The sequence below is a fragment of the Echiichthys vipera genome (assembly GCF_963691815.1).
Source record: "Echiichthys vipera genome assembly, chromosome: 12".
In the NCBI taxonomy this organism is placed as follows: Eukaryota; Metazoa; Chordata; class Actinopteri; order Perciformes; family Trachinidae; genus Echiichthys; species Echiichthys vipera.
The window spans coordinates 22,467,684-22,480,384 of NC_139837.1; the positions used below are offsets into that span (position 1 = coordinate 22,467,684).

At 38.5% G+C, this 12,701-nt stretch overlaps 1 protein-coding gene across 2 annotated transcripts in view; it reads right to left on the reverse strand.

Moving 5' to 3' along the window:
• Positions 1-12,701, reverse strand: part of slc4a11 (solute carrier family 4 member 11) — a 92,837-nt gene that overhangs the window by 60,439 nt on the left and 19,697 nt on the right. Inside the window, exons 2-3 of one of the 2 annotated variants that reach the window (XM_083924725.1) lie at positions 8,184-8,234; positions 2,075-2,191 (exon numbers count right to left, since the gene is read on the reverse strand). In XM_083924725.1, the coding sequence (XP_083780851.1) occupies positions 2,075-2,191; positions 8,184-8,234 (168 nt within the window). The remainder of the gene's footprint in view (positions 1-2,074; positions 2,192-8,183; positions 8,235-12,701) is intronic. The other variant, XM_083924726.1, reaches the window with a different exon arrangement.

Below are 12,701 nucleotides of genomic sequence, written 5' to 3' on the forward strand. Positions count from 1 at the left end.
GAGAGAGAGAGAGAGAGAGAGAGAGAGAGAGAGAGAGAGAGAGAGAGAGAGAGAGAGAGAGAGAGAGAGAGGGAGAGAGAGAGAGGGCAACATGCACCAAATGGGAATCGAAACCGGGCGGCTGCCGCAAGGACTTTTAATTTATGTATATGATCCAACCACTGAGCCACCGACACCCCCTCCCCATCTGTTTTTATTATCAGTTCCTTATTACATTTTCCAGAAAACGTAGTGTTGATATCGCAGTGTGAACACAACATATATGACAACTTCTCAGGAGCTGGCATGGCTGCGTTATATTGTGTAACTTCCACCATAAAAAAACAAAAAAATGTGTAAACACTCAATGTTCATACAAGCAAAAACTTTGTGACGTTCTAAGTCCTTATATTTTTGGTCTTATAGTATAGTTTTACACCACACTTCTGTTAACATTTATGCTTATGGGCACTGACTGTATAATCTGTTGTGACAGTTTACACTATGCCTCTCTAGTATTTTACGCTCTTATTTTAGAGCTGACATTTATAGCACCTGTCCAACTTGTGAGAGGGGTTTTCACTGATTCTCTCTCCAGCTCTCTTGTCAGATGCCTTAAGTGTTACTATGTATGGAGAATGAGCCCGAGTGACATGGTCACCTGTCACATTCAAAAGGGAACAGGGCATCGCTCTCTCTCTTTCCTTATCTCCCCGTGGTGCACCTTTGACTGTTGCCGTGGCAACGGTAACCTGTTGACTCGTGGGGTTTCTGGCGACGGGGTCAAAATCATCTGCACCTGCAGCTGAGGAGCTGTCCGTCAAGTCAACACCTGCCATCGGGCTCTGGATGGACTCAGACCCCGGCAGACCTCCACAGAAATTAGTTTAAAGTTGTTTTGAGGATTTTCTTTTGCTGTCTTTTTGAATGATGCCTCTGAGATCTGCCATGACTGCAGACATGCACAGCCTTTGACGAATCGGCCTCATGTTATGATATAAAACATCCCCCAAAAGGCTTAAGTGCAGAAAAAAATTGACTGGATAAAAACTAGAGATATTGATCACAAAGTTGAACAGCAGAGGAGATGATTTGACTGGAAAAGACATGTTCAGAAAGGCTGCGAGCCAATTTTTCACCTTTTTTTATTATACCTGAGCAAGCTGATTATGACATTCCCACTTTAAATCCGATTGAGTCAAGGTTGCAGTGGGACGGCTTTACAGTACATGTAAAGCAAGATAAGAACTATTTTACATGAGGGATATCTCTACAGAGAACTGAAGTGAAACCAAAACTTCTGGGTTCTGTTTCAGAAGCAAGATCCTCTTGACATTTGTAACAACACTAATAACTAACACCCTTTCTCAACAGTATGTCGTGATCTAAAGGCGAAAACCCCACCACACACTTTGACTCTCTATCTGACTCTCTCTCATTATTACTCTCAAATTCAAAAAGCTTAATTGGCATGACAACAACAAAATACTGAGTAAGAATGTTGAGAATTACAATAAAAACATACAGATGTCTATTTTGAACAGTGTATAATGTCCTTTCCCTTATTAATATCATATGTTCCCTTGATATATACAAATAAAAGAAAATAAGGCTGGTTCTCTCATGTTATGGAAGGCACCTGTCAGAATGCAACTGTCTTTCGTTTCCCTCAGTACAATTTTTAGTTTTCCATTTTTTGAATGAATAGAATGTGGAAGCCAATTGGTCAATTTTTGGGAGAAGTGTTCCCAGATAGATTTAAATTTTGGTCAGTGTGTGAGGAATAGCTCTTCTCCACATTATTTGCACAGTCGCTCCTCTTTTGAAAGCCATGTTTTCTTATAGCTGCCTATTTCTGTGAGCACTCAGTCTGTACCTTGTGTTTAACATCAGTCACTGTGGTCAGGTAGGTTGCCACAGTGTGCTGTCTTCTTAGGGTCAGATAACCTTGCATTTTACCTTGTGTGTGTGCTTTTATTTTTTTCCAAAAAGTGAGGTGGTTTCTTTCTCTCTCTCTCTCTCTCTCTCTCTCTCTCTCTCTCTCTCTCTCTCTCTCTCTCTCTCTCTCTCTCTCTCTCTCTCTCTGTGTACTGACCTGGCCCGGGGCTGATCTGGTTGTCATAGAGGTGGATGTCATCCCCGCAGGCGATTGGCGAATCTTGTCCCTCCTCTCGGCCCTCGCTGCCCTCCTCCTGCTCCACCTCCCGCTGCTCTGGGGACACAACAGCATAGGGTCACCTCCTGGACCTCACCGGCTACTCACTTTTATTATTATCATCTTTGGCCAAAGTCAGCAGCAAGTCAGGAAATTCAACTGGTATACTTGCTGTACATTATTACACCAGGCAGCTAAACTTTAACTAGGATAAAAGATAATTTAATTTACTGTATTTGAAAAAGAAATACTCACAAAAACAACCAAGTATTTACATTCATACATCCGTACATACATCAGTGTTTTGTTTGCAGAAAAACAATGAATATATTCTTATTCTGAGGGAAGTTTTAAGAGAAGGGATCCTGTAATTTGTATTTATATCTTTTCCTAAATTGAACATTATCCCATTTGATCGTTGAATGTTAAAATGACAGGCTAAATGTTGAAATTTGATGCCTACAAATAAAATGAGACCCATTTTTTTTCAAACAAACCCAAAACACTACACTACAGTGACACAATATTATTACAACCAATTATGCTTTTCTGTGTCAGTTTATTTGATAGTCACTGAAACATCCTGACACTGTAATACGTCTGGTGCTTAAAACAGAAAAAAACCCTCTCTGAATTAGATGCAAATATTGTTTTTCTGTTACCGGAAGCATGTCATAAAGATGCTCACTTGTCAAATATGCACTTTGATTTCACTGCAGCAAGAGTAAATAAAAGGTTATGGTTAAAAACAGGTTTGGTAAGTTATATATTCAGAGCTACAACCAACAATTGTTTTCATTATTGATTAATTTTAGAACATAGTATGGAATAACACTCAGGTTGTCTTTTTTGTACACCTGGCAAAGTACAATAGCCTTTTAGGCTAACGAAAGCACAGTATTTCTGTTGATCAATCAGCACCGTTCCTATCAACATGAATAAAATATACAAAGGTAGAACTTGCTGCAGGACCTGTTGTCATTGATTTACTTGGGCAATATTCAGTTATTATTTTAATGCATAAATATGTGTAAGCAGAGGACCATTATGTCTAAACACCTAAAAAAGAACATCTTAAATTGTTGAAGAAATGATGTTGGTTGGTGGTTGTTTTGATATGGGGGCACATCTTTCATGTATCAGACGGTAGACAGGATTTTTTTAAGTGTATAATGGACAGGATTTTTTATTGTAGAAAAAAGCATCACAGGACTGAGCCTGGAGCGTGTTTGTATGACTCATCCCATTTTCTCTCTCTGACACAGCAGCCCCTTAAATCCAATCCTACAGTAACTAGTGGGTTCCCAAACATCATCGGGCGAGCAGGCTTGATGCGATGAGAACAATACTCATGCTCTTTATCTGCTGACCTTATCTGTGAGGAGGCCCCCAATTCCAGTTCATTCAGTTTGTCTTGCATCAGGATCATCCCTCAGCACTTGACATTATTTGAACCTCGCTGCGTCGTCGCCTTGCCTGCGTCCCTCTGTGCCTCAGACTCACCGGCTGGGCTCTGACTTTCAAATCACCTTGGGAGAGAACAGCGGTTGCTGAGCAGGACGAGCAAATCGACGCTTTTACTCTAAAACGTAATGGTATCATTTTAGAAAAAGTAGAAAATGTTCAAAAGTTATTACTGTTTTTGTAGTATGAAAATACTCAGTTCTATCTGTTTTTTTACTCAACTGTCTATTTATTTCTCTTTATTTACTCTAAACTAAGAATTAGGGTTGATTGTGTAAATTGATTGTGCATGAAACCGAGCTCCCCCCTCAGTAACTGTGAGCAGTCAACACAAGCATGCTACATGTAGAAGGAACAAGGATGAGAGACAAATGAGGGATGTTTGGATGAAAACACTGAATTATTAATGTTTCCCTCAAACTGTATGCCGTGTTCTGCAGAAGCCTTTCACATGCATTTGGAGCCGTGACATACAGAAACACTCCAGAGTTACATACAGCCACACCAGAGGACAAGCTTGCATCAATTAAATGGGTAAATGGACTTGTACTTCTATAACGCCTTTCTAGTCTTCTGACAACTCAAGACACTATACACTATTTGTTACGTTCACCGATTCACACAGACATTCATACTGATGGCAGCAGACACTTAACCACCATCTACGCTAACCACTCACACATATTTACACACCTGCAGCACGGACCCAAGGACACTTTGACATGCGGACCAGGGATCGAACCTTCGATCTCTCAAATGGAACGACCTGCTCTACGGCTGAGCCACAACCCCCAAATTTAAGGTGAATTACTTAAAGAAGATGCACACCTGCTGTCACTGTAACATTAAAAAATGTCTATAAAATCTCTAAGGTAATGTTGGAAAATGTCTTCTTCTTCTTGGTTTGTTTAACCAACATTTCTAAGTAGAGCTTAAAAGATTGGTTGATTGACGTAGCTAGTTGGTTCGATTTGATCAATTGCTTTCATGTCTCTTTTTTATTTATTTCGCAAAAATGCCGAACATTTACTACTTTCAACTGCTCAGTTATAAAGATTGGCTTATGTTTTGGTTCTGGAGTTTTGGAAAGACAAAAACTATTTGATGACAACAATTTAGACATAAGGAAATCAGAATGCACATTATTCTTAAAGACTTAATTAAGTAAGTGGAGTAATTGTCAATAACTTGATTAGTTGACAAAATAATCTGCAGACTGCAGATCAGTAAAGAAAATGTTGTGAAGAGTCTATTTATAATAATTTCAAATCATTCTAAAAATCAATAAAACAGCACTCGTTTGATTAATATTCCCTTGCACAATAAAAAAAGGGATTTAGGTAAATAAAATAAAAACTGAGATCTCTTATCAAAACAACCCAACACCAATATGATTGGTATTCCCTGGATTGTTAAAAAAACAAAGCAAGAAATGACAAGACATTTAATAAAATAAATAAAAACGGAGCAAGTGAACCCTTGATATTTAGTTTAGTTTAAAACATTAAGAGCGTAATGATGTAAATCAGATAAAAGCAACAAAACTGAGGAACTGAAACATCAATCATTGTTGGAAATATTTTTCTGGTCTGGTTATCAACTAATTGTTTGAACACAACTAGTTTCAAAGGGTTCAAACATGGAATCACTTACGTCAGCGGAAAAGCTTTATATGTATGACATAAACATTTGTGCGCTTTTTAGTGATTGAATGACTAATCAGTTGGCTGAAGAATGCCCTTTTCAGTTAATCAAAAGGTCGATTAACAAAAAATGTCTCCAGAAACATCTGTAGGCAGCCTTGTCAGTGCTGCTGCAGCGGAAGGAAGTTAGTGCTCCCCCCTGTGTCAGTTTCACCATTCTACGGGCAGACGACAGCATTACGGTAGAAGGCCTTCAACCAGCGGAACTAGCTTACAGGGCTTGAAAAATAATGGTGTGGGCGTCCCCAGCCCCCACTTCTATTCCCGACGAGAAAACATTTATTAGATTTGTCATTTGGGATGGTTGTAGGGTGGTAAGAAGTGTAACAGCAGACCACAACAGACCACACGACAATGGAAAGATTTGAACGACGTTTGCTGCACTTTCAAAACTGTACAGCAACTTATAGCCTACAACTAAACTCGGACTAAACTGAGACAATGCAGAAAAAACAGTGTTAAATAAATGTTCGTTGAACAACATAATATCAGCATTATAAATCAGCCATCTGCCACCCTGCTCTGTAAACATCTGCATCAGCAGTTGAAACAAAACCCTATCGGTCGACCACTAGTGCTTTAAGAGTCATTGAATCCTCTCGAGCCAGTAAGATAGGAAGGTTATGCTGTTTTCTTTCACTGTGTGGAACTTTCCAGCGTTAAAAACGTTGATGGCAGCTAAATTATGGGGTTTCCCACAGTGCTTTAAAGTTGAGCTACTTTGCCTCAGCTAAAGACCACCTCCACTAATAAAAAATTAAAACACATTCATAAAGTAAGACATCAAGCTCCAAGGAAAGAGCTTGATGTTTTATTTCATATGTCTCTGGCTCAGGAGGTAGAGCAGATTCTCCTTTTATCACAAGGATGGCGGTTTGATCTCCTCCTGCCTGCATGTTGAAGTGTCCTTGAGCAAGAAACTGACTGAACCCCAAGTTGCTCCCAATGGGCGCAGTAAAGTGCTTTCTCCGTTAGGTATAAAGGCACTATGCAAATCCATTTACCGTTTACAATATATTAAATGAGTTTGGCTATTGTTTAGGTTGTTGTTTATTTACTAAAAAGATCACAAGAGAAGTAGTGTCAGAATTTGAGCATTTTTACCACCTCCTCCGCTAAACAATCTCAGAATTAAATCCGCAATTCCCTCAATTTTCAATTCAATTTTTTCAATTCAATTTCATTTATAGTGCCAAATCATAACAAAAGTTATCGCAGGACACTTTACAGAGAAGGTATAGACCACACTCTATGACAACAGGCAGGAACGTCGGACAGATCCAGCTCTATGGAGGACATAGAGCTGGGTCATCTGTCCTGACACAATCATCTTAAAAATAACAACATAGCTAAGGGCTCTAGCTATAAGCTTTATCAAAGAGGAAAATTTACTCTTAAATATGGGGACAGTGTCTGCCTCAGGAATAACACTTGGGAGTCGGTTCCACAATTGAGGAGCTCTGCAGCTGAAGGCTCTGCCTCTTATTCAATTTTTGGAAACTCTAGGAACGACAAGTAGCCCTGCATTCTCAGAGCGCAGTGATCTAGTCGGGTGATACGGTACTATGAGCTCTTTAAGATACTACGCAGCCTGACCAATAAGAGCGTTGTAGGTAAGGAGAAGGATTTTAAATTCTATTCTAGATTTTACAGGTAGCCAGTGCAAAGAAGCTAATACAGGAGAAATATGTTCTCTTTGATTTGTGTTAGTCAGTACACGAGCTGCAGCATTTTGGACCAACTGGAGACTCTTAACAGACTTATTGGAGCAGTCTTATAATAAGGAGTTGCAGTAGTCCAGCCTAGAAGTAACAAATGCATGGACTAGTTTCTCTGCATCTTTCTGAGACACAATGTTCCTAATTTTTGCAATATTACGCAGGTGAAAATATGCAGTCCTTGTCGTTAGTTTTATGTGAAAATCGAAGGACATATCCTGATCAAAAATAACACCCAGATTCCTTACTGTGGGGCTGGAGGACAACACAACATCATCCAGAGTAATAATGTCTTTAGCTATTGAGTTTCAATGTGTCCCTTTAAGCAAACACACATCACAAAACAATGTCTTTTGGGGAGGTTTGTTTTCTAATTCTAATTTTTTTTGCCTTCTGTATTCTAAGCCACAAAGATAATATTTGAAGACAAAAATATGCCGTCTTAATCAGATTCAGTTGCTCACAATTGTTCACCGAGCAAACTAAATAAGCACATTAATAGTTGATATGACATATCAACTATTAACATGCTAATAAAGAACATAATGACACGGAAGGCACCGTGTGAGAAGTACAACAAATATTACTTTCAATGCATTTGGATTCCAGACCAAACCTCACTCACTAATGAACCTCTGAGATGACAATGGTGGATAATCCTTACTTGCCTACAATAATGTAATTGCATTTATATCCTGATAAAAGGGTGCCTAATAAAGACTGTTATGTTCAGCTGCAGCAGGGGGGCCTTCTATGATTCTGCTGAGTGAATCTGTGTGTTGCAGGAGGGGAATAATTGGCTGGGGGAGATCCAATGCAAGTGTATTCTGTCCTGGCTGCTTGTGCTGCACATACTAATTGGGTGCCTCTCCTTGGCTTGAAGGTAATGAAACTGCCGTTATCATAACAGCCAGAGCAAAGTTCATTATTTATATCCAAATGCAGTGGAGTGTGAGAGCTGGGAGACTTTTCTGTGTCTGTGCTGCAGCTCTAATCTTCAAGTCTCATCTTTAACTATGGATATACTGTATACAGCACATCATTGGCAGCATTCAAATAACCCCAACACCCATAATGAGAGGATCACACCTTATTATTTACACTCAGGAATTTCTTTTCTTGTAAATTATTGGTGGCTTTGTTCTGGTGTTGGCTCAGACTCACCCATTTCTTGAAAGAAGTATCCATTCTTGGACATCCCAGAGGGAAGTGCCTCTGCAGGAGAGAGCAAAACAGAGAAAGACAGCATTCATTGAGGTGAAACTGGTAACAGTAACAGGCCCTGCAGGGAGCAATGTTCATTTTGAAATGAGATTTTTATTTTTTTACACAGTAATTGTTGGTATGAGAGATGGTGACAAATATAAATACGAGCCATTATCAGACTTTAGTTAGTCACTTTGCACAGATGTAAAGCATCTCACAATCTAGGAAATAACTCACAACAATGTTACTCATTACAAAGTCTATTAATGGTGCAAAAAAACCCTACAATGTCATGTTGTTCTGAGTCTCGTATGCTACAACAGTAGACACCAATAATGTATAAGCGTTTCCACAGCCGTAAAGACAAAGCAGCGATGTTCCTAATTAAAATTTAACGGATGCGGAGGAAATCTTTTTTGGGGGCAGTGGTTTTGACCCGGTCATCTGATGTCATCTGCTGTAATGATGGTGATAAACCATGTTAGATTACATTTTAATTCCCTTTGAATAAGAGCCAAACCAAAAATAACTTCAATGATTAATCGACTACCAAAATGGTTGCTTATTAATATTGTCAGCACTAAATGTAAAAACTTATATTGTTTCCTAGTTAATCGCCATGTGCGCGTTGTTCAACCTGTTGCTCTGATTGAGATTTAAATAATGCAAACAACCTCAATGGGGGAGCTACCTGACTTTTCTCAGTGTTATCACATGGACAGATCATTGTGGACAGAAAATAAAGAGCTTATAATCAGTGAATACTATTTAGAGACTTGGTAAGTAAAACTTTGCTTCCTAATGAGGCCATAGCTGTTAAAGATACTCTGTGTAAGACTGAGCACAAACTGGAGAACCCTGTAGTTCAACCAGAAGACAAAAAAGAAGAATTCCCTTTAGGGGAAGAGATTATGTGTAAAAATGAAAGGGCTTCATTTCTGACTTGTTCATTATGTAGAAAAAAAAATGTTAAAAGGCGATGATTACATGCAACATAGACTACATACATTCAGTGCTATTCCATGGTGGGATTTGCTTCCAGGCGAGCAATCATTTTGCAATGGTAGGATGCAGCGTTTTTAGAAAAAAGAAGAAAAAATGGTGGATATCTCATTTTGGAATTAAAGTTAATCTGGTGAAGAGCTCCACTACAAATGCACAGAGGGAATTTAGAGTAAAATATTTCAGAGTGTTCGTCACGCGGCCCTGTGGATGTGTGCAGCATGCGGATGGCACAGAAAGACGAGGCAGATGTGGGGAGGGGATACTTTGAAGGTTATTGAGACATTGTGGGCTCACTGTGTGTGTGTGTATGTATGTGTGTGTGTGTGTGTGTGTGTGTGTGTGTGTGTGTGTGTGTGTGTGTGTGTGTGTGTGGGGGGGGGGGGGGGGGGGGGGGTTTACCAGACTTCAGTCAGGCTTCTCTTGAGCATTAAGCTAGTATGTTCACAGAGTCATCCTATAACCAAAGATCAACAGCATGTCTTGTGGGTATTGTGGACACATAGGTAGGGGCAGGGGGGGAATGGCAAAATCACACCCATACTTGTTCAAGCACATACACAAACTATGTGAAGCTCTCAACTATAGAAGAGGGACGTCATGATATCTCTCCTTCTTTATTTAATTATTTAATGTGACAAGCATACAAATACAGAATACAATCTTAATTATACAATATGTTCCTTCACTCTTGGGGTTGGACACTGGGTTAAAAAAACACTCAAGAGTTAAATAACCAGGGATTTATTTATCCTCACTATAATTAACTTGTTCAATCTATAAAGGTAATGATGTAGCTGCTTGGGTCTGTAATAGATAATTTGCACCATTTTTTTTCTTTCTGTTAACGGGATAGTCCAGCCTTTTTGAAGTGTGGTTGTACTTGTACAAGGTGCATATCAGGCGCAGAAGCTGCAGATAAATGCACTTTAGTCACAGGACCACCTTAAACAAATCAATATCACGTTACTTTCCTTAGGCACTATATTTTCTCAAAGTTTTCGTACACATCAGCAAAACTGTGCTGTGCACTGTAATAGCCACAGATCATCTGTTTGTGTCAGACGTTTAGACAGCGACAAATAAATGACATTCAGTGTGGAGCAAAGCCTATCTGACAGCAAGGTAAAATGGCAAAACTTTTATAAATATATCGCACACTTAAACTGAAATTTATTTATTTATTTTTTGGTCTTTTTTTAGGTTTTTTTTAGATACATTTTAGCTGCTGCGCCCATCCACAGCAGTTCATTGCTTGGCTTTGCAGTACATTGGTTGGTATTTCTGTCTTAGCCAAACTTGTTGCGCGCTAATGGTCATTTACTGTAGGTAATACTCTGATTATCAATAAGTATCCAAATCAACCCCCCTTCAAAAAAGCCTTTATCCCTTTAAGTCTCTCTCTATGGCACTTTGACTTCTTCTGGTATGCTTATTCACATTTTTCATGCACTTTTAAGTCTACAGACCAAGTGTTGCCTGTCGAATGCAGACAATTTTAAAGGAACAGTTTGACATTTTGGGAAATCGTACTTATTTACTTTCTTGCTCAGGAATTGGGTGAGAAGATCAATACCAATCTCACGCCTGCACAGTAAATACAAAGATACTGCCAGGAGCCAGTTAGCTTAGCACAAAGATTGGAAACATGGAGAAGCAGCTAGATTGACTCTAGCAGTCCAGCATCTCTTAAGCTATTTAATTAACATCTCATTAGTTTCATCTGTACAGAAATCTAAGTGTAAGAATGACAAGTTGGGGGGTTAGAGGGGATTATGTACCTCACAATTTCTTGCCAGAAAGCAGTGGCAACAAAAATTGAGGAATTCAGCCAAGAAATGGTCCGGGACATAACCCCTGTAAGACTTGTTGTATTTACTTAAATCTATTTTCCCCCACTCTGTATTTAGTCATTTTTATATGTGCAACTAAATAGTCATGCTCACAGACAGCAGCCTGTCATTACCATGTCAAATTCACAAGTTACTTTTACAAATAGTACAAGTCACAACAACACTTGGTTGGGGATACTGCAGTGACATTTCAAGATTGGCATGTTCCGCCTTATTAAGAGTGCTGCAACAAATGTATCACTCAGTTAACATCTCCTCTGCATCAGTTTAATAAAGCAAAATATACTGAGTGAGCCAATTTCACAGTAGGTTGTCGAGGCGAGTCATTTTATGTCAGATCAGTCTTTAAATTATTATTTTTCTCCTTGCAGTGTGAAATAAGTCTCAGACAAAACAAAAAACAAACTTACATAACCACGAGAATAAACAGGGCTGCAAATACTGATCATTCATTTCATTATTTCATTATTCATTATTTAATCTGGCAATTATTATTATTTAACAAAGTTTTATTGAAGAAATGGAATACTTTGCTGATTTAGTCCAGCTCTGCGTCATGACGGTGCTTCTCTCTGTGGCGGAAAGTCAACAGAATGGCATGTTTCACGCCATCTGGAGGATTTGCTGCTGCCGCGGAAGGAAGTCAAAGCACCGTTCATCTGTACATACTGCCGTGACACAGAGCTGCATTAAAATCAGCAAATATCTCACAATTTCTCAAAGCAGAATGGTGATGTCTTCAAATGACATGTTTGGCCCAAGAAACAGTCCAAAACTCAGAGATATTCGATTTACTATCACATACGACAAAGAAAAGCAACAAATCCAAACATTTGAGAAGCAGAAACCAACAAATGTTACCAAAAATGACTTACATAATTAATCCATTATCAAAATATCTGTAATTGCTGATTAATGTTCTGTAAATTAACTTAACAGTTAATCATCTAATCTTTTACCAGCACTTACTCTCTGTATTTTCAATGTTTACTCATGCTGTCTGCATGAATGAAATAACAAATATCCAGGAAAACACTTTAAATGTGAGCAAAAAGGAATCCATTTTGAGCCACAATTTAAAGTCTCATATGGGATTGTAAAATAGGCCACAGAATGAATCTAATAAATAATGAAGTCTATAAATAAATTGATTGTGGGATTCCCTGATGCAGCACGCGAGAGAACAGTCAGCTGCCACCGCCTCATCTCCATATGCCAAATACCACACAAACAGTGTGGCTAGGGCTGCAACTAATAACCATTTAACAATCAATTAATATTTGGATTATTTTCTCAATTTGTCAATTAATACAGTCCAAAACCACACAATTATTACATTAAGTTATTACACAAAAAGCTGCAGGCTAAATAATCAAATTTAAGGAGTGCCAACCAACAAGTACCGTAATTCTCTTTTCCTAAAAACAAGCTCTTAAATTATAAACTTATTATCAAAATAGTTGATTCGTTCATAGTCAATCAATCAATTCAATAACGTCTGAATAAAGCAGTATAGAACCTTTACAGGAACAAACCATCTGTGGTTTAGTCAGTAGTGTTATGTAATCCATATTAAATATAGAAGAATAGAATCAACTATTATCCTTATTATTTAGTGGTA